Here is a 23232-nt window from a genome sequence, read left to right on the forward strand (position 1 = left end):
GTCCGTATGTGAGAAGCGATATGAAGGTGAGTGTGAATGAGACATTAGAGGGTGAAGATTGTAGGGAGGTTGAAACCTTGTAGGTGGAATTAAAAAAGGGAGGTAAACACTGAAAAAACTACTTTTGGTGTAATCTATATGTCACGGTCACAGGGTATGTGGGCCCACTAGGCCGCTCCGCCGTAGCCGGGAGGCAGCTGACCAGGTCACAGTCTACATGAAAGTCAATAGCAGATAGCAACGCTTGGGTACCTGAACTAGTCCAGACGGTGGCTGTGGCTTCAGCACGTATGGAGGCCGATGTGGCAGGTAGCGCCAGACATGGCGGGCAGTATCCAATGTGGGAGAAGACACTGGACGTGGCAGAAGACACTGGACGTGGCAGAAGACACTGGACGTGGCAAACGACAGCATGTGCAGTAGACACGACTCCAACACTGGTAGGCACAGCAACAAGAACAATATGGGATACAGGAATGGGTAACTCTAGGATGTTGACTGTATACAATTTAGGATGAGGGACGACTAGGCCCAAGGAAGCATAAGGTGGGCCAGGGCGTCCCTGATGAGGGTGGTTATAGGAAGCAAGGGATATAAAATGGTGCTGGCCACATGGCCAATGGCACCAGCATGGCTGGAGGGGGAGGGTGAACTCATTGTTCACTGTGAGATAAGTGGAGAAAGGGGAGTGATAGTGGAAAGAACTATAGGAGCGCATAAGTAATGAGGATAGGGGAGGGGGAGCAGGATAAGGGTTTATAAGTACAGAAAGCAGAGAGGTAAGACATTACTTACCAGGAGAAGAAAAGACCCACCCAACCCTCCCTTGTTAGAAATAGAACCGTCCCAAAAGAAGTCGTTTGGCGAGGTTGTCGCTGGAATGGAGCTGGTGGCTACTGCTGGAGCAAGTCCAAGGCGGAAGACCGTGGTCTCCAAGCGTCTTCGGGATTCCATTAGGCCGGGTAAGTCGGTCCCATACCGTAAGCGTTCTTCTCTGGCCCCCTGCCCCACGCCAGTCCCAAGTGCCCCATTATTCTTCCTCCCACCCCATCTCAGCCCAATTTTTCCCAAACAACCCCCCCTCACAACATGTAACCATGTCACCCCCACTCACATAGGTTCCCTGCCACCCCCCAGCAGGGTTTTATTCTTTTAATGGGCCGCAGGTACACAGGGAGGGTAATTTTCAAGGTGGCCCTATGGGCATGCTAAACCCCCACCAATTTAATAGTGCCCCAGTAGTTTCTGGGAAGCCAGCAGACCCGGTAAGCCAGAGGTACAACGGCAATTAGGATCAGGTCCAGCAAGCTATATTCAGCCTAGCCGGGGGGGGGGGGGGTGGTTGGGAGGACATGGATATTTCTTCCCTTGAGCCGGGGGGGTTTAGCAATGGGCCAAGGGGCCTTTCAGCGATGGAACAGTAAGGAAGCATTATCACAGAGCCAAGGGGAAAGGTCACATAGGAACACATACTCGCACAATATCTTTTGTTGCAGGGAGCGAAGCAGCGATAGAGCACAACAAGCACAGGAGGGATTGCAGCAAGCCAGCCCAGCGACCAGCAACCTAGGACAGAGTCATTAAGAGCCTGGAAGCCGAAGTATGCAACAACTGGGTGAGTCTGATTCCAATGCATTGGATGGGCATTATTTGTGTTCAGATGAGGAATAATGCAGTAATTAAGGAAAAATGCTCAACATGTAAAAATAAATTAATAAAAACATTTAAAGGTAGTGAAGGGAAGAGCAAATAAGTAAAGAAGCTGTTTCTGTAGGGGGTGTAAGAATTTTTCTCTTCCACCCTCTTTACTGGGTTAGACTTTAAGGGTAAGTGCAATAAATGAAATAAGAGTGATGTACAAAAATGTATTGTTTAAAGAGTAAAATTACTGTTGCAGTTGTTCTGGGATTTATATTGAGATATGTACACAGGGACAGTCATGAGCAATAAACTTTACAGAGACACTTTTTGTTTATCATCAACAATAGTTCTATTGTCCACCCTACTGGTTATCATATGTAGGAGATACCTGTGAATGTCTGGGCCCTTTGTTGGGAGAATCAGATTAAATAATAGGTGTCTTGCATACTGATGAGACAGATTTCATTGAAACATGCGACCCTCCATCTTTGATTCATTCAAATAAAATACACTATATGATATAATATAATATATAACATTATATAGGCCTTCAAATTCAAAATCTTAATTTGTACAGGCGTGGGGGGTTCAGAACAGTGATCTAGTAGAAAAAGGGCTAGCGGCTGGGGAAGCAGGATACCTATGCCTGTTCAGTGTTGCCCAGGGGCGTAACTAGGAAAGACTGGGCCCCATAGCAAACTTTTGACTGGGGGCCCCCCTCCCCTGGGTGTCACACAACCCCCCCCTTGTAGATAGTGCCTTTTTTACAGCCCCCCCCCCTGTAGATAACGCCATACAGCCCCCCCTGTAGATAGCGCCATACATCCCCTGTAGAGAACGCCATACAGCCCCCCTGTAGATAACGCCATAAAGCCCCCCTGTAGATAACGCCATACAGCTCCCCTGCAGAGAACGCCATACAGCCCCCCCGGTAGGGAACGCCATACAGCCCCCCCCCTGTAGAGAACGCCATACAGCCCCCCCCTGTAGAGAACGCCATACAGCCCCCCCCCCCCTGTAGGGAACGCCATACAGCTCCCCCCCTGTAGGGAACGCCATACAGCCACCCCCCCCCCTGTAGGGAACCCCATACAGCGTTCCCCCCCCTGTAGGGAACGCCATACAGCGTCCCCCCTCCCAAAAAAATGCGACCTACAGTGTGTCCTACAAAATACATGTATCCCCTCTCCACAGGATAGGGGATACATGAGTGATCGCTGGCAGCGATAGGGAGAACGGGGGACCGATAGTCCCCCTGAACTTCTCCATGACAAACCTCTGACTTCCGGCGTCTGCGCAGCTCAATAAAAATGAAAGGAGCGCTGGTCACGCATGCGCACAAGCACGACCGGCGCTCCATTCATTTCTACGGAGCTGCCGACACAGACCCCGGAAGTCCGAGGTTTGTCATGGAGAAGTTCAGGGGACTTTCAGTCCCCCGTTCTCCCTATCAATGCCAGCGATCACACATGTATCCCCTATCCTGTGGAGAGGGGATACATGTCCTGTGGAGAGGGGATACATGTCCTGTGGAGAGGGGATACATGTCCTGTGGAGAGGGGATACATGTCCTGTGGAGATCCTGTGGAGAGGGGATACATGTCCTGTGGAGAGGGGATACATGTCCTGTGGAGAGGGGATACATGTCCTGTGGAGATCCTGTGGAGAGGGGATACATGTCCTGTGGAGAGGGGATACATGTCCTGTGGAGAGGGGATACATGTCCTGTGGAGAGGGGATACATGTCCTGTGGAGAGGGGATACATGTCCTGTGGAGAGGGGATACATGTCTTTTGCTCTATTTTGCGCCTTCAGGACCAGACACCGTTTAGCCATTTTTAGCACGTGTTAGTTAAATGGCTATAACTTTTTTATTTGTTGGGCTAATGACGTGATTTTTGCGACGTTTTTTCCGTAGACAATGCAGGTTTCATTTTTTATCGTTTTTATACGAACCTTTTTTGCTATTTTAGGATTTTTATTCATAAAGTTTGAAAATAATAGTAAAAAAATAAGCTTTTTTACTTTTCAGCTATTTTTTTTTTGGTAATAACATAGTTTTACCCTAAAATAGACCTTTTATTTGTGATCGTCATTGTCTACCGTAAATTTTAATATATTACATGTGTATATTAGGGTAATAGGGTCAGCGCTATGGTTACAACAATGATTGGCGTGGGGGAAAGTTTTTTTTTTGGGGTGGGTATTTTATGTGTATTTATTATTTACATTTTTTTTGCACTTTACTTTATTCTTTTTTTATTACTATGGTCTGTCCCCCAAAGGTCAAAAAGACCTTTGGGGAACTTTATATATTTTTTTTCTTTCTTTTACACCATGTTTTTCCACTGTAACTGGGGCTGCACAGCAGCCCCAGTTACAGGGGAAATCAGCCCTCTCATAGTGACAATTGTCACTAATAGAGCTGTGCTGGGTCTAGTAAGACCCAGCAGCAGCCTGCCACTAACGGCACCCGGCGATCATGTGACCAGTCACATGATCACCGGGAGGAATAGAGACAGCGCTGCTGCTGTCTCTATTCCTGTACACAGCGCGCATTCAGCTTTGTGTGATCAGTCACTGACAGCCGGAGACCCGACATTCAGCTGCCCGATCGCGCGGGCAGCAAGTTAAAACCCGAGCCGTAGAAAGTCTATGGCTCGGGTTTTAAGGACCCTGACCGCTGGCCGTAAAAATACAGCCAGCGGTCGGGAACCAGTTAATGGCAGAGCGGGGAGATACCTCCCTGCTCTGCCGTAGCGTTCAGTGGCGTCCCGCTGTAGCAGCCATAGCAGCTGCTAGCGGAGCCTCCGGCCATGGTGGGGGCCCGTGCCGGCGGGCGACACGGGCCCCCTCATGCCGCGGGCCCCGTAGCAGCCGCTACTGCTGCTACGGCGGTAGTTACGCCACTGGTGTTGCCCACATATGCAGATTTGCCACAGAAGTTTTTTATTTTTTTTTATTTATTTATTTTTTGGGAAGGGTTAGAGAGGAAACGTATGTGGTTGTTTTGTTTTGTCTAAGGAAGTGGAGGTACCTAAGGAGAAGGGGCTTAGCAAGGCAGATAGATAACAGGAGAAAACTATTGTGGAAGGAATTAAGTTGTTTTTTTCTGGTGTATGCCAGAGTGTGGGTGAATGGTATGCCAAGCAATATGTGGATTTGTAAAATACATGGATCTAGTGGTGGACGCACATGCTACTTATAGTGGAATAGGGTGGTATGATAGGGCCTTCAAAAAAAATAAAATAAAAATAAAAATAATTAAAAAAAAAGATGGGGAGGGCAAATGTTTAGCTTGGTGAGAAGGATTTGGATCTGTAGTCAAGATTTAAAATGATGCAATAGGGAAGGAAGTGAGCGAGGTACATTATCAGTCATTTGAGTCAGCGGTTGAAAGTGTAAGAGGATGGGGAAAGGGGGCATTGATGTCCAAGGTAGATATTGAATCTGCTTTTAGATTGTTACCATTGCATCCAGAGAGTTTTAAATAAACAGGGTGTCGTTTGAAGGGAAATTTTTATTTATTTATTTATTTTTTCATTTTTTTTTTTTTTTTTTAAGATAAATGCTTACCTATGGGTTGCGCCATTTCATGCGCGTATTTTGAAGCATTCAGTTCATTTTGCATCAGGGTTGGCAAAGAGTTTGTGGGAGGGAGTCAATTGCCCACTACCTGGGTGATTTTTTGTTAGTAGGGCCAGCAGGGTCAGAAATTTGCCAAGTAAAGTTTAGAGCGCTACTTCAAGATTTGAGGGTACCCATAGCACAAGAAAAGGCAGTGGAGCCAGTAACAAAGTTGTCATATTTAGGCATCGAAATAGACTTATTAGAAGGCCAATGTAGATTACCTGTCGAGAAGGGAAGGCATTGTTGGAGGAGGTAAGGGAGGTGAAAGCCAGCGAGAATGTGACATAAAGAAAGATGCAGTCGCTCTTGGGTTCCCTTAATTTTGCGTGTAGGGTGATTCCAATGGGCAAAGTATTTTCCAGGCGTTTACAGCTGAGTATGGCAGGAGTCAAGGCAGGACAACATAAAATTAGAATAATGAGGGCATTAAGAGAGGATCTGCAGTTTTTGGAAAGTTGCCTGGTGAACTTAATGGAGTGCGGATTTGGCTACGGGAACCATGCTCCAATCAGAAGTTGAGATTGTTCTCAGACGCTTCAGGGTCAGTTGGCTTTGGATCCTTTTTTGACGGAAAGTGGTGAGCAGGGGTATGGCGAGACGTTGGACAGAAAGGGGTGGTTGAGGAACATGACATTGATTGAACTATTCCCAATAGTGGTAGCAGTGGAATTATGGAAGGAATAGCTGAGGAACAGGTTGGTAATTGTTTGGCCAGAAAATATGAGTGTGGGGTCAGCGGTGGACAATCTATCCAGTTTCTCCCCCCCCCCCCCCCAGTGTTGGCACTATTAAGATATTTGGTAGGGAAGTGCATGGAGTGGAATATCAACTTCAGAGCTGAACATGTCCCAGGAGTCAATAACTTGATTGCAGATGCTTTGTTAAGGGGGAAGTGGGAGGTATTTTTTCAATTGGTACCAAATGTGGAGCGAACAGGATATGTGTGCCCTAACAATATTTGGCAGGTACTGACCCGATTCTAGAAAAATTGGTGGAAAAATCGTTGGCGCCAAACACATGGATGACCTACATGAAAGAATGGAAGAAGTGGGAGGTTTTTCAGGAGGAACGAAGGCGGGAGTATGGTGCAGTGTTTATGGAAGCTGCTGGGTAACATCTGGAGGGATGGCGCAGCAAAAGGTAGGACCACCACCTTGGTGGCGGCAGTATCATTTATTACGAAGGTAAGAGGGGAGGAGGACCCTACAAAGGTTTTTTGCAATTAGACGGGTGATGAAGGGTTGGTCAAGGTCACAGCCACGAGGAGTAGACAAGAATGAGCCATTAGACTCAGGCAGAGTAAAGAGGCTGGTGGCAGCATTGGGGCCACATGTAGGGACAGGCACGAAGTGCTGCTTTTAAGGCTGCATTCACATTGGCTTTTGCGGGTGCTTTCAGGTTAGGGGAATTGGTGTCCACTTCAAAGAAGTGTAAAGATGGGTTACAGCTCGTAGACATAAAATGGGATGGCACAACCGTTAAGTGCCTTATCAGAAGGTCCAAGACTGATCAAAATGGGAAAGGGACATGGGTGACTATGGTAAGGAAAGGGGGGGCAATATGTCCAGTGGGGGCAGTGAGGGCTCACGATGAGTAGAAGTAGGAGCTTTCCTTAAGCACAGGGATGGTAGCGCCCTGTCCAGGTTCCAGTTTTGTCAGATGCTTAAGAGGGCAGCAGTGGCAACGGGGCTAGAAAAGGACAGAATTGGTTCACATTCTTTCAGAATTGGGGCGGCATCAGAAGCAGCAGCGGCGGGATCAGATGTGGGGAGCATTAAGCGTTTGGGGAGATGGAAATCCATTGCCATGTTACTGATTGTATGTTGTCTCTCCCACAGAAGGAAAAAGCGTATGGGTGATTGGACATTCCTTCATGTACTGGGCCGCGGAGAGGGCAAGGATGAGACCGTATGGATTACAACTGGGACTGTCGGGCGACGGGGTCAAGGTGAAGTGGTTCGGGAGACGTGGTCTTCGATGGTTCCAGATGAGAAAGCTGGTGGAGGAAGCGGCAGAATGGGGGCGCCCGCAAGTGATCGTGATACATACCGGGGGGAACGACTTGACGAGTACCAAAGCTTGGGTACTAGTTAACAGGATGAAGGTGGATGTTGCTGCATGGAAAGAAAGGTGGTAAAGTTTTTGTGGTCAGAAATTATTCAAAGGCGGAGTTGGATGGGGGCAACATCAACAGCGGCCATTGAAAAGGTTAGAAAGAAGGTCAACAAGGCCATGAAGGACGTTATGGTGGAGATGGAAGGAGTTTTTATTCAGCACAAGGACATCGACTTTGGGTGCCAAGGAATGTACAGGAATGATGGCGTACACTTATCTGATGTAGGACTGGACATATTTAACATCAATCTGCAGGAAGGGCTGGAGGACTGGTGGTAAGGAGTTTTTATGGGGTAAAAAAGGTAAGATCGGCAGAGGAGCCTACCTTTTTTGGTGGCGGATCGTGGCACTGCACTCCTCCTAAGAGCGGTTTCGGTGGTGGACCACGGCGAGTTACCACTAGTTATACGGCGGGGTGAACTCGCACGTGGGGGGACACTAGTTATACGGCAGGTCCCCAGGATGTTTTGGGCCTGGGCAGTCACGAAAGCCGGACGACGGTCCGACGGCTGCCTGGGGGGACAGCCGTGGCAGGGGGCACGGCTGTCCTTGTTTACAGGATGCGAGCTGGGGGCAGGCGGGCCCCAGCTCAGGGAGTGCCGTGTCGCGATTGAAGTCAGGCTCCTCTTGCGCTGTATTGCCTATGGTTAATGTGTTTTTAATAAATCGTGGCGCATGCCACAATTTACTTGCCAATTTAAGAATGATGTGTTTTTAATGTTTAAAGTTGTTACTAAGGGTTTAGCACGTGCACACCTTATTTAGGACGAGGGACGACTAGGCCCGAGGAAGCATAAGGTGGGCCAGGGCGTCCCTGATGAGGGTGGTTATAGGAAGCAAGGGATATAAAATGGTGCTGGCCACATGGCCAATGGCACCAGCATGGCTGGAGGGGGAGGGTGAACTCATTGTTCACTGTGAGATAAGTGGAGAAAGGGGAGTGATAGTGGAAAGAACTATAGGAGCGCATAAGTAATGAGGATAGGGGAGGGGGAGCAGGATAAGGGTTTATAAGTACAGAAAGCAGAGAGGTAAGACATTACTTACCAGGAGAAGAAAAGACCCACCCAACCCTCCCTTGTTAGAAATAATGTTATGTTATGTTATGTTAGGTTATGCTACGTTACGGTAGGCTAGGGCATGTTATGCTATGTTATGTTATGCTATGTAATGCGATGTGATGTAAAGCCAGGGCGGATCGTGGCACTGCACTCCTCCTAAGAGCGGTTTCGGTGGTGGACCACGGCGAGTTACCACTAGTTATACGGCGGGGTGAACTCGCACGTGGGGGGACACTAGTTATACGGCAGGTCCCCAGGATGTTTTGGGCCTGGGCAGTCACGAAAGCCGGACGACGGTCCGACGGCTGCCTGGGGGGACAGTCGTGGCAGGGGGCACGGCTGTCCTTGTTTACAGGATGCGAGCTGGGGGCAGGCGGGCCCCAGCTCAGGGAGTGCCGTGTCGCGATTGAAGTCAGGCTCCTCTTGCGCTGTATTGCCTATGGTTAATGTGTTTTTAATAAATCGTGGCGCATGCCACAATTTACTTGCCAATTTAAGAATGATGTGTTTTTAATGTTTAAAGTTGTTACTAAGGGTTTAGCACGTGCACACCTTATGTGAAATGGAGTGGAAGTGGTGGACTCACTTGTGTGGTTGTTGTATGAGAACTCGGCCCATGGAAGAAGATGTACCCAGTTATCATGCTGTGAAGAGATGAAGTGGCGGAGATAATTCTCCATGATCTGGTTGATCCTCTCAACTTGCCCATTGGCTGGGGAAAAGTCCAAACTCACCTCCAGGAGTTTAGAGAGGGCTCTCCAGAACTTAGAGGTAAACTGAACCCCCCGGTCGGACACAATGTGAAAAGGCAAGCCATGCAAGCGAAATATGTGTTGAATGAAGAGACTCGCCAGTCGGAGAGCAGAAGGTAGGCCGGTCAGCGGGATAAAATGTGCCATCTTAGAGAACCGGTCCACCACCCAGATGGTGTTGCATCCTACTGAGGGTGGAAGGTCTGTGACGAAGTCCATTGCAATGTGCTGCCAAGGGGTATTGGATACAGGCAGAGGTTGAAGCAGGCCGGCAGGCTAGGAGTGAGTAACTTTGTTAGAGGCACACACCGTGCAAGAAGAGACAAAGTCCAGAACATCTTTAGGTAGCGTGGGCCACCACAAGTGACGAGCAATCAGGTCTTGGGTTTTACGGACACCAGCGTGCCCAGCTAGTTTAGAACTGTGTCCCCAGCGGAGAATTCTTCTCCTGTCTGCCAACCAAACAAAAGTTCTCCCCGGAGGGATGTCTCTAATCTGCAGAGGATAAGCGGTGACAACGCAGGACGGGTCTATGATAGTCTGAAGGGACTCCACCGTGTCTTCCGTCTCAAACGATCTGGACAGGGCATTGGCCCTCACATTCCTGTCAGCGGGACGGTAGTGGAGCAGAAACTGTAAACAAGTGAAAAACAGCGACCACCTGGCTTGACGAGGATTCAGTCTTTGAGCGGACTGAAGGTAGGTAAGGTTCTTGTGGTCGGTGTAGATCAAGAAGATGGCGTGAGCTGCGCCTTCTAGAAGATTTCTCTACTCCTCCAGAGCCAATTTGATGGCCAGTAGCTCCCGATCTCTAATAGAGTAATTGTGCTCAGCAGAAGAAAAAAGTCTTGAGTAGTAGCCACATACTACTGCCTTTCCTTTGGAGCTCCTCTGGAACAGAAGTGCACCTGCATCAACAGAGGAAGTGCCCATTTCCAGTGAGAACTGCTGAGATACGTCAGGGTGATAGAGGATCGAAGCTGAAGTGAATGCTTTCTTGAGGCTAATGAATGCGGACTCTGCCTCTGGAGTCCACACCTTGGTGTTCACACCCTCCGTGGTAAGTGTAGAGATAGGAGCCGTCAGAGACGAAAAGATCGGAATAAACTGCCGGTAGAAATTGGCGAATCCCAGGAACCGTTGTATGGCCCTTAGGCCTTGAGGACGTGGCCCCTCTAGGACAGACTTTAGTTTCTCAGGGTCCTTCTTAAGACCTTGATCCGAGATGACGTAGCCCAGGAAGGGCAAAGACTTCTTTTCAAAGACGCACTTCTCCAACCTGGAATATAAGCGATTCTCTCTTAGTCGCAGAAGAACTTGACGGACATGCCTCCGATGGGTCATCGGATCTGGGGAGAAAATCAAAATATCTTTGAGATAAACTACAACACACATATAGAGGAGATCTCGGAAAAGATCATTGATGAATTCCTGAAATACTGCGGGAGCGTTACACAGTCCGAAGGGCATCACTAGATATTCGTAGTGCCCATCGCGTGTGTTAAATGCTGTCTTCCATTCGTCACCCCGGTGAATCTGGATTAGATTATAAGCCTCCCGCAGATCTAGCATAGAACATTTTTTGGCTCCTCGTATGCGATCAAACAGCTCGGATATGTGTCAACGAGTATTTGTTCTTGACCGTGATCTGGTTGAGACCAAGATAGTCAATGCAGGGTCGAAGAGATCCATCTCTCTTCTTAACGAAGAAGAAGCCTGCCCAAGCCGGAGAAGAATATTTCAAATAAAACCCCTCTCCAATTTCTCCTTGATATAGGCTGACATAGATAAAGTCTCTGGCAAGGAGAGAGGATATACTCGTCCACGGGGAAGAGAAGCATTAGAAACTAGTTCAATGGGACAGTCATAATTCCGATGTAGAGGCAACGTCTCAGCCTCTCGTTTTCAGAAGACATCCGCAAAACTGGCCTACTGAGATGGTAGACCAGAGAGTGACTGAAGCAGAGGGGGCATAACAGGATGGACTTGTGACAGGCAATGGCTATGGCATCTGGAACCCCATTGAAGAACCTCTCCGGAATTCCAGTCAAGGACTGGGGCGTGTAGGCGGAGCCATGGCAAGCCCAACAGGATAGGATTGATAGCCTTAGCATAAGTGGATTGGGCAATGGTAGACCATTCACAGAAGCAACAGCCAGGGGTCTCTCTGGACGGACTGTGGGTAGACGTAAACAATCTACTAGATCCTGCTGGATGAAATTAGCAGCTGATCCAGAGTCAAGATAGGCGGAGGAAGGATGTGACATTTCTCCGGAAATGATGGCCACAGGAATCGATAATCTGAAAGAGGTTTTAACGTTTGGAGACATTCCACCTAGAATTGCCTCTCCAACCAACCCTAGGTACTGGAGTTTCCCGGTTTCTGTGGGCATTGGCGCACAAAATGACCCTTAAGGCCACAATACATACATAGTCCAGAGGAGCGTCTGCCTACCTGCATGGGTTCTTCAGGTAGCGCACTAGGAGAAGACAATAGTAGTCTCTGGACCGAGGGTGCTGGTCTGTGGGCCCGGCTCTCCTCTCGAACCTCTTGAGTGCACTCACGGATTCTCATATCAACCCGAGTGGCCAACAGGACGAGGGCATCTACGGTAGAAGGAAGGTCGCGGGCCGCCAGTTCGTCCTTGATGTGAGAGGACAGTCCCTGCCAGAAGGTCGCCACCAGTGCCTCATTGTTCCATGCCAACTCGGCTGCTAGGGTACGGAAGGAGATAGCATACTCCCCTACTGTGGAGCCCTCTTGCTTGATGGTCAACAGAGTGGCTGCGGCAGAGGATGTTCGACCCGGCTCCTCGAACACGGCACAAAAGGACTGCAGGAACAAGGCTAAGTTTGAGGATACAGGTCCTTGTTGCTGCCAAGATTGGGTTCGCCCATGCGAGGGCCTTGCCAGCGAGGAGGGAGATAATAAACGCCACTTTGGGAAGAGATGAGGCCATAGCCTAAAATGAACCGTGCATTGATGAAGAAATTTTCTACATGCTCTGGGATCACCGTCGTAGCGAGGAGGAAGAGGCAGAGGAACTGTGGATCCGGAACAAACAGGAGGAGCAACAGGCAGTGGCACAGCAACAGCCTCAGGAGGAAGAATCGGGGTGGAACAGTGAGTAGATCCAGGCGGACCAGGATAGAATTCACAGCATCAAGGAGTTGATCCTGACGTGTGCGTAGGTCATGCATCTCTGTCTGTATCTTCTGGACTGCGGTCTTGGGCTGGCCAGCGGGTTCCATGGCCTGAGCATACTGTCACAGGATATATGGACCCACTAGGCCGCTCCGCCGTAGCGGGGAGACAGCTGACCAGGTCACAGTCTACACGAAAGTCAATAGCAGATAGCAATGCTTGGGTACCTGAACTAGTCCAGACGGTGGCTGTGGCTTCAGCACGGATGGAAGCCGGCAGTATCCGATGCAGCAGAAGACACCGGACGTAGCAGAAGACACCGGACGTAGCAGAAGACACCGGACGTGGCAGAAGACACCGGACGTGGCAGAAGACACTGGACGTGGCAGAAGACACAGGACGTGGAAAACGACACTGGACGTGGCAAACGACAGCAGGTGCAGTAGACACGACTCAAACACTGGTAGGCACAGGAACAAGAACAATACGGGATACGGGAACGGGTAACAGGGCACGGGTAACAACTGGAATGGGGAAACACTAAGGGACCATTTGCAAGACAGACTGGGATAGACTAACAACGCTCAGGCAAGGATCAGAAGACCTGGGGCTTTCTTATAGACCAGGAAATCATGGCAGTTGATGATGATTATGCTTTCCTTTGTGCGCGCGCTGACGCTTTAAGGCCGGGCACGAGCGTGTGCGTGCACCCTACGGGACACAGCAGAACGGAGCAGAAGTGAGCGCTGGCGTCTCCTAGGAAGGAGATGGGGACCAGCGCTCACGGATCCATGGCTGCGGGCGTCGGAATTTGAGTAAACCCGACGGCCTGCGGCCCATGGACGCTACACTATAGACCCCCAAATATAACTGAGGAGACAGAATGTCAGCTATATAAACAGATGGAGTGGGCTGCACAGGCTGGTACTGTAGTGATAATGAGAGATTTTTAATTACCGGAATATTAATTGGTGTCATGGTTCGGCTTTAACTGCAAAGGGGAGACATTTCCTAAACCTGTTGCAGAAAAAATTTATGGGCCAGTTTGTGGAAGACCGGACTAGAGGTGAAGCTCTGTTGGATCTGGTAATTTCTAATAATTCAGAGCTTGTTGAGAATGTCAAAATTCGTGAATACCTCGGTAACAGTGATCTTAATATAGTTATATTTTACATATACTGTAAAAAACAAACACAGGCTGGGAGGGCAAAAACACTTAATTTGAAGAAGGCCAATTTCCCCAGGATGAGGGCTGCAATTCAGGACATAGACTGGGAAGAACTAATGTCAAATAATGGTACAAATGATAAATGGGAGATTTTCAAATCTACTTTGGGTAATTATAGTGCAAAATTTATTCCTATAGGTAACAAGTATAAACGACTAAAATTAAATCCCACATGGCTTACACCTTCTGTAAAAAGGGCAATACATGACAAAAAAAGGGCATTTAAAAAATACAAATCTGAGGGTTCAGCTGTAGCCTTTGTAAAATATAAAGAGCATAATAAAATCTGTAAAAAGGTAATAAAATCAGCAAAAATACAAAATTAAAGGCAGGTGGCCAAGGATAGTAAAACAAATCCCAAAAAATTATTCAAGTATATAAATGCAAAAAATCCAAGATCTGAACATTTAGGACCCCTAGATAGTGGTAATGTGGAGTTGATCACAGGGGATCGGTTCTTCAGCTCTGTATATACAACAGAGGTAAGAGCAGCTGATGTAGCTGGTGCCAGTGCTGTTAATATATCAGTTGATATACTGAATTGGATGAATGTAGATATGGTGCAAGCTAAATGAAATGAAATAAAATAAATGTACACAAGGCCCTCGGACCAGAAGGATTACACCCTAGAGTTCTTAAGGGGCTTGGTTCAGTTATCTCTGATCCCCTCTTCATAATATTTAGAGATTCTCTAGTGCCAAGGGACTGGCGCAGGGCAAATGTGGTGCCTATTTTCAAAAAGGGCACCAGGTCTTCCCCGGGTAATTATAGACCAGTAAGCTTAACATCCATTGTGGGGAAAATATTTGAGGGGCTATTGAGGGACTATATACAGAATGATGTGACAGTAAATAGTATAAGGCTGGGTTCACACTACCTATTTTCAGGCGTAAACTAGGCGTATTATGCCTCATTTTACGTCTGAAATTAGGTCTACAATACGTCTGCAAACATCTGCCCATTCATTTGAATGGGTTTGCCGACGTACTGTTCAGACAACCTGTAATCCCTCCCTCTGTAAACAAGTTAAATGCCGCGGTCACTATAAACGGCGGCACTTAACGGGTTAAACAGTAAACTTCGATCGCGGGTGTTGGAGCAGGAGTCCAGCTGTCATCAGATAGTAGAGCCCCGGCTCCAGCCTGCACGGGAGACCAGTGCAGGACTTAGACTGGGCCACTGTGAAAAGGCGGCAGCCTAGCCTAAGGCCCCTTAGTGACCGACGTGAAAAGGCGTATTAGTGGTCACTAAGGGGTTAATAGCACTATTTCTATTTTTGCAGATGACACCAAGCTATGTAATATAGTTCAGACTATGGAAGATGTTCGTGACCAAACTGAGTGTTTTGGCGTCCACTTGGCAAATGAAGTTTAATGTAGATAAATGTAAAGTTATGCACCTAGGTACGAACAACCTGCATGAATCATATGTCCTAGGGCAGAGGCGGGGCAAAGATTTGGTTTGCACCTCCCCCCCCCCCCCCAACCACTTTCCCGAAATCACCTTCCTTCTCGCCAGGTTTGCTTTCTCAACCAATCAATGACATGTAATTTTTTTTTCATATTTTTTTTTATGTAACTCGAGCATAAAACCATTTGTACATTTTATAAGCGATATAGTTATATAAAAAAGTTCACATAACAATAAATTAAAAGAAAATAAATAAAGATGTCAGTGCCGGACTAAACAGATTGTATAACAGGCTAATGAGAATATATATGGTGAAATAATGAACTGTCCCCTCTTGTAGATAGTGCCATACACCCCCCTTATAGATAGTGCCACACCTCCCCTTGTAGATAGTGCCACACCTCCCCTTGTAGATAGTGCCACACCTCTCCCTGTAGATAATGGCATACTCCCCCCTTGTAGATAGTGCCACACACACCCCTTGTAGATAGTGCCATACACCCCCTTTGTAGATAGTGCCACATACAGCCCCTTATAAATAGCACCATACACACCCCTGTAGATAGTGCCACGAAGTTTGCTTTGGGGCCCAGTCTTTCCTAGTTATGCCCCTGGCTATATGAACACTCTGCCCAACCATTATAGGAGTGTTGTGGGATGCCAGTGCCCCTCTTGTACTAATTCTTTTTAGTTCAGTCTTGATGCATTATGTTTGATATGCAAATATGGTTGCTTGAATTTCAAACAGTTAGCCTACCCCCTGGTATTTCATTGACAGTAAAGAAAAACAGATTATTTTTTTTGTTCATTAAAGACAATTTACAATTTGTTCAAAATCATATAAAACAATATTTAAAAAAATAAAATAATCCTTACCAAGATGTACATAGTTTTTAAACGTGTCATTGCATGTTTGGCTCTTAGGCCTCATGCACATTTCCATCACCGTTTTCACAGCCGTTTTTCACGGATCTGTGTGTCCGTGAATGGATCAGTGTTCCCGTGTGTACTCCGTGTACACTTCCGTGTTTCCGTTTCAGAGCGCCGCGCATGGTAATCACTGTCCATGGTCCTGAAAGAGTTAAGTGCTGTATAGAGAGAAGGGGCTGCACTGATCGGCAGTAACTCTTTCAGCACCCTGGACAGTGACTACCGATGGACAGCGAGTACCATGCGCGGCGCTCACAATATAGATTTCTAATGTTTCCTACAAAAACCCTAACTCATGAAAAAATAAGTTCATACTTACCCAGAACTCCCTGCTACTTCTTCCAGTCCAGCCTTCTGGGATGATGTTTCATCCCATGTGACCGCTGCAGCCAATCACAGGCTGCAGCGGTCACATGAACTGCCGCGTCATCCAGGGAGGTCGGAAGAGGGACGCGTCACCAAGACAACGGCCGGGGTACATATGAACTGCTTTTTCTTTCTATCGCTGTGGATACTCTGCCCGAAAGGGCTGCCCCTTTTCTCTATCCAGCACTGATAGAGAGAAGGGGCTGCCGATTAGTGCAGTGCAATATCTCTTCTGTACTTCTGCCCGCCCGGCCGTTGCTAGGCAACGGCTCCTTCACACACAGACGGCACACGGATGCCTTCCGTGGGCCTTAAGTTTTTTTGACCGACCCATTGACTTGTATGGGCCCCACGGTCACGGAATCTCGAACCAAAGTAGGACATGCTCTACTTTTGTCGGAACGGAACAACGGGACCGTCAAAAAAACGGAAGTGTGCATGCCCCCTTTGAAATGAATGGGTCAGGGTGCTAGCCTACAAAAAAATAGCTAGCACCCTGAAGGAAAAAACGGAAGTGGGCAAGGGGTATTGAATGCAAAATAAGTAAAGTATTTAGAAATGTTTTACACTATCACTCATTTTCCACAATATTACAAAAGTACATAGACAAACAATACCCCCTGAAGGAGACCCTATTATAGCAGAAATAGGCTTGCTCAGCATAAAGATATGCTATTGGCTTGACTACCATTTGTTGCCCATAGTCTGAAGGCTTCCTGCCATTTTTAAGAGACAAAACATATCGTGCAGTGCCTAGATAGAGTTAAATGGAGTTAAAAAAAATTGTGACTTACATGCGATATTGTATCACTATATTTAGCAATTTTACTGCACATTACAATTCAGGCTTTAGGGCTATGTGCACATTTGTAACCAATATTTTTAGTGCTCGAATGCATCTAAGTATGCATCGAAATAAAAAAGGAAGTAACTTTGCAAATAGTCTTACTTAAAAATAGTCTATTATTTTGTGGCTTCTTCTGACCTATATGTCCCAATGGTTACAGAATTACAAACAAACTCTGCAGGCTGATCGTGCAGTCATTTTGCAATCCATCTATCCTCTAGAAGTAGGGGACAGATGGAAGGGAGTATATAACTGCAGGATCAGACTACACGGGGTGTGTTTGTAGTCTGTTACCACGGAGATTCATAGCTCTGCATAGGAGCTGTAAACACAAAACTATTAAAGATAATGAATTAATTCAAACTATTTTAAAATTAGCTTCATTTTTTATTTTAGATGCATTTGAAAAATAAAAAAAATGGTTGTGATTATGGACAAAAATTATAGATATCAGCAGCACTACCAGCATACATGATACCAGGTCCAGGGGAATACACTTGTCCAAAGTAAAAAGAGAGTAGTAGTGAAAAAAGATACTTGTTTATTCACCAAGCATGAATTTGATTATGGACCTTCATTTTAAACATAACCAGTCACAGACTGTTTTACAGACTTGCAAATAGTCATTATTTTAGTACTGGAATGTAATTCTGATATATCTTTATTTTCAGTTATTTCTTCTACAATCAGGAGTTTTCTTTTCATCTCTCACTAACATCTTCATTGGTTGGTGGAGAAGCTATTTTTCCTGAATACACTCAATTTAGAGACAATATATATGTGGTAGATCGAGACAGTAAATTATATGGACCTATATAAATGTTGTAAATATTTAAATAATGACTAGACTTTTTTAGTGAACATATATTTAATATAAAAATAATCATCAAAGTTCCTTGAATAAAAGTGTATTGAAGATGCCATAAACCTTGGTAAAAACGAAACTTTTGTAATGCCATATATAAATCCTTTACATTCTGTTTCATACCAAATTTAGTAATATTATTTGTAATGGTTTATATCTATGTGAGCTATAAATGCTCTATCTGTTGCCTGATTATGCTGTTGTAGACTCAAGTCTATTGTGCATAAAAAGATAAACATCTTATCAAAATCAATATTATCTACCATTGATAAACTTTATAAATGCATTGTACTTCTTGATTAGGTCATACATATATTGTTTTATCTTCACTTACCATATACCTTTCAATGTGTGAAAAATTGTAAACATGTTCATGCTTTGCCAGGCAGTGACTCAGCAAGTGCTTGTTATATATATTCTATGACATCTGTGTTCAGATCTGTTTTAATGATTTTGAAAATCCAATAAAGGAATGGAGCATATGAAGCTGGGCCAGTTGGAAGACAGAGCGCACCACAGGTGTCAATGTTACTTTCAAGACCAGGCCAGAATAGTGTGCCCCAGCTGTCTCTTCTGCTTGAGGTCCTGCACTCATTACCAATGCAGTCTCCTGCCATAGTATACCATTTAGTCGAATAAACAACACTTAAAGAGAAAATATTTATTGAAATTTATTTTAGAAGAAAAAAAATAGTCTGTCAGACTGCTGAAACAATCTGGTATAGAAAAAAGTAGGTTATCTCCCAGTTGTGCCCATAGTACTTTAGGCTAGAGACCTATTGTAAGGATAAGTTTAGCTATGGGTGGGTCTAGACTTGTCTGGTTTCCGTTAAAGATAAAAGAGAGGGGGAAGGTTTCTTTGACAGCAAGGCTCCTACCTTATACCTTCCCAAATTCTATTGTGGGAAAAAGACAAAAACTACAAACTAACTGCAAACTATATGCTAGTTATTGTTATGAGTTAAATAAACTTTAATTCACACAAACAAGAATGTAACTATGATCCCTTCATAGAAACACAGGCTGTGAGCCCCTAAACAAAATTACACCAACTAGCATGTCGGAAAAGAGAAAACCGTCTGCGGGTTTCAAAAAGTTAATTCATTTGAGATTTAATAAGATTACAATAAACTATCTGGCAGAAATGAACTGCTATGTATTGGCAAACTTTTTTCTGTAGCAGAAGAATTAGATCAGTCTGTTTCTTTGTGAATTACAAATGCAAGCCAATGTAATGTAATTACATTTGTAGAACCTATCAGAATTTATTGCTCCACAGCTTATAAAAATTGCTGAAATCAACAAAAATAAACTCGGCATACACTTACTTATATTCAGAGCTTTCAGACGGTTACTGAATTATTATTTATAGCTTAGATAATTGGTGCTCATTTACATTTTGAAATAAAACAAAAAGCTGATTTTTGAGTGGAATCCTATCATACGGATTTAATTAATCATCCAAAGACGTGATTGCTAATTACTAATCATGCAGCACTCACAAAAAAAGACAACAGGCAGTGGTGCTATGGACTAAGAAAATATAGATATTCCTTTAATCTTTACCTTGATCTTCATTTCCCTAGAGTATTCAATGAAATATTCTAGACCAAACCAGAAAGAAAGGATTTGAAACAATTACATTTGGAATGAAACAGTACGGATGTGTGTGCAGCTTTTCAGTACTGTATCCTTAGCAGCATTTTTAAATAATTCTGCATTGTACAATGCACGATCATCTTTTCAATGAACCAAATGAATGTGATGGTAGCAATAAAATTAATTCATATTAACTTACCAGATCCATTAATATTTTCTTCACAGGAGTACCATATCCCAGTGTGAAAGTATCTGAACAGAAACCTGTCATCCCCTGTCTCCCAGCTGTAGTGAACCACATTCGAATTGCTTTCATTATGACTCTCATCACCATTGTAGTTGATACAGTTTGTCTTCTTGCCTTTTCCACAGTTTGGCTTAGGTACCCTCTGTGTCCCCTCACACCAGTATGTTGTAATGAAAGCTGTGGTTGAAAACAAAAGAGCTACTAAGTTCAAACACACAGCAAGCAGGGCTCTGTGTCTTCTCTTTGATTTCCTCATTATTCACCCATGCCCAAATGACATGCAGTTTGAGTAACGATGCAGAAAGCTTTTCAGTTCTGTTTCCTGTCTTCCAAACATATATGCAAATCCACTTTCCAACTAAGCCGCGACAAGGATGAAAAGAACGTTTAGCCACCAATTCATGACACTGTTGTGTAGTAGTAAATATGCTGCAGATTAGAAGCCAAGTAATGCACTCCAGCAACCTAAGGATGCCACAGTCTGCTGATAAGATCATATGTAGTCTGCCTCTCAGGAAGCAGGGATGCTGAGTTAAAATCTGATAGCATGAGCACATGATTTTGAGGGGTTTGGAAAGCCTCCAATGGGAGACACCTGCAGGCGGATTGGTTTCATGGTCATTGTAGCCTAGTTAGAATATAAATAAAGAATGAAGTCACACAACGCACCGCTTGTTTTGTTTTATTTATACCTTTTTCAAAATAAATAAAATGCCTTAATACTGCAGAATGAATTTACCCGGTGTCAGAATAAGGATAATTTTATAAATAATTTCAGAAATTAAATGAAAGAAATAAATGTTTTATTCATTTAGTAGTATGAGTAGTAATAATAATAATAATAATAATAATAATGAGGATAATGATTAAATACCGTTATACCGCAAGTTTAAGTTTAAATGGGTTTTCTAGTTTCACAATCTTATTTCATATCATATGCATGACCATCACTTCCTAACACCTAATTTCAAAGTCAAACGTGGGGGGTCTGGTATTTTCGGGAGTGTGGAGACTCTTTTAATCAGGGCATAAATGAGAGGTTTAATGACATGTAGGACAATTTTGAAACTTGACAACCTTTTAAAATGGCATTTTAAACCATTTAGCTTACCATCTTAAAACAAAAAGAAAGAAAGAAAGAGAGAAAGAAAGAGAAAGAAAGAAAGAAAGAAAGAAAGAAAGAAAGAAAGAAAGAAAGAAAGAAAGAAAGAAAGAAAGAAAGAAAGAAAGAAAGAAAGAAAGAAAGAAAAGATTATTTAGGAGCCAATATGGCAATACAGAGGATGTCACTACCTAGCTGGTTAACTCTCATTGTGTCAGGGTAAAAACAAACAGTAAGCAAGAAAGACCACTGCAACTCCTCTAAACTCCAATTTGATCATTCTGTGCTCTTGCCAAGCACAAAGGAGAAAATCATCTTTATGTGTTTCCTTTAATGATTTCGAATTAAGAGATAGGCAAAAATCCTACAATGCTTCCTGTATGATAAACTAGAGAAAAAGAGTCCATATATATCCACATATGAAAAAATTACACATCTTTATTAATAGCATCAGATACATAAAATTACAAGAACAGAGAATCTAAAATTAAATCCTTGACTAAGTCACAAGTACCTATATTGAACAGAGTATATTGAATTACATTTAAGTATATAAACTTTATTAATGTTCAAAATTCCTCCTACACAGGGTACATCTACATAAATAAATGCAAATACAGAAGGTACAACAGACCCAGACTGAGTAATGTTGAAAAGTATATAGACCCGCGTTTGCCTAAAGGGACTAGTGTCCTTAGAAAAATGACATAGTGTCCATATGAGTCCAGCAAATGCACTTACCCATGTTTTGAGGAGAAAGGGAGAAAGCTTGAGAAAGCTATAAGCGAAACGCGCGTTGGGGCGCACTTCTATACTCTGGGTCACACAATTCTCCTCAAAACATGGGTAAGTGCATTTGCTGGACTCATATGGACACTATGTCATTTTTCTAAGGACACTAGTCCCTTTAGGCAAACGCGGGTCTATATACTTTTCAACATTACTCAGTCTGGGTCTGTTGTACCTTCTGTATTTGCATTTATTTATGTAGATGTACCCTGTGTAGGAGGAATTTTGAACATTAATAAAGTTTATATACTTAAATGTAATTCAATATACTCTGTTCAATATAGGTACTTGTGACTTAGTCAAGGATTTAATTTTAGATTCTCTGTTCATGTAATTTTATGTATCTGATGCTATTAATAAAGATGTGTAATTTTTTCATATGTGGATATATATGGACTCTTTTTCTCTAGTTTATCATATATTGTTAGAGTCTTTATCTCTAATTGTGTTCATGGGTGGTTGAGATTTGTCTCCCACCTTTATACTTATATGTCCTGTGAGACTTCGTGTCTAATTAATGCTTCCTGTATGCACAAAGAGAAGCTGGGAAGGAGCACGCGGAGCTATGACAGGGAAAACGGTGACTAGGGTATTAAAACACTTGACAACAGTTTGTTATGGAATCACTGGTTGCGCAATTCCCAAAAGGCTGCTGGAGGCAGAATCGAAGGCTACTCTGAGGTATCCGCCAGAGCCCACCGCAAGGCGGGATAGTTTTTGCTACACAGAACCCAGGTTGTTCTAACAGAGTTCAGTGTTGGATAAGGGGTGCAATGCAGGCTATACCTGAACAGTTAACCAGACAGCCAGAGGGTAAACAGAAACTCCAAAACAGATCTAGTGGAAATCATGTAGAGCAGAGGTCAAAACCAGCCTGGAGCAGATAATCAAAATCGGTAAACAAGGGGTTAACGTGAGACACCTAGAACAGAAGCAACAATTTTCAAAGAAACTAGAGGCTATCACGGTCTGTGGGTATATGGACACACTAGGCCACCCCACCGTGGCGGGGAGGCAGCTGGCCAAACAGCAGAGTACCCTAGCAATACAAAGTCCCGCACTAGGGAACCTGAATAGTTCAGAAAGTGACCGAGGCTTTGGCACGGATGGAGATGGATGTAGCAGGTTATGCCAGATGTGGCGGATGACAGCAGGTGCAGCAGGTTTGCGCCAGAGGTGGCGGATCACACTGGACAAGGCAGATGACACTGGACATGGCAGGAGACACTGGACATGGCAGACAACAGCAGGTTCAGAGGGTCATGACTCCAACCCTAACAGGCTCTGGAACAAGGACACCGCACGGGATAGAGGATACAGGGCACGGGTAACAACAGGAACAGGATAAAACTAAGGGACCATTTGCAAGACTGACATGGGAACACTAACAACATTGAGACAAGTATCAGAAGGGCAGGGCCCTTTTTATAGTCCAGAGAATCATGGGCAGTTGATGATGATGATTCCATTTGTGCGCGCGCTGGCTTTTTAAGGCCGAGCACGAG

At 44.7% G+C, this 23232-nt stretch overlaps 1 protein-coding gene across 2 annotated transcripts in view; it reads right to left on the reverse strand.

Annotated features, from left to right (window-relative positions):
* GSG1L (GSG1 like) overlaps positions 1-20354 on the reverse strand; it is a 418206-nt gene extending 397852 nt beyond the window's left edge. For both annotated transcript variants that reach the window (XM_075830073.1, XM_075830072.1), the window contains exon 1: positions 19789-20354. In XM_075830073.1, the coding sequence (XP_075686188.1) occupies positions 19789-20092 (304 nt within the window). In that variant the 5' untranslated portion in view covers positions 20093-20354. The remainder of the gene's footprint in view (positions 1-19788) is intronic.
* Positions 20355-23232: the final 2878 nt, after the last annotated feature.

The sequence above is a fragment of the Rhinoderma darwinii genome, chromosome 6 (genome assembly GCF_050947455.1).
Source record: "Rhinoderma darwinii isolate aRhiDar2 chromosome 6, aRhiDar2.hap1, whole genome shotgun sequence".
NCBI lineage: Eukaryota > Metazoa > Chordata > Amphibia > Anura > Rhinodermatidae > Rhinoderma > Rhinoderma darwinii.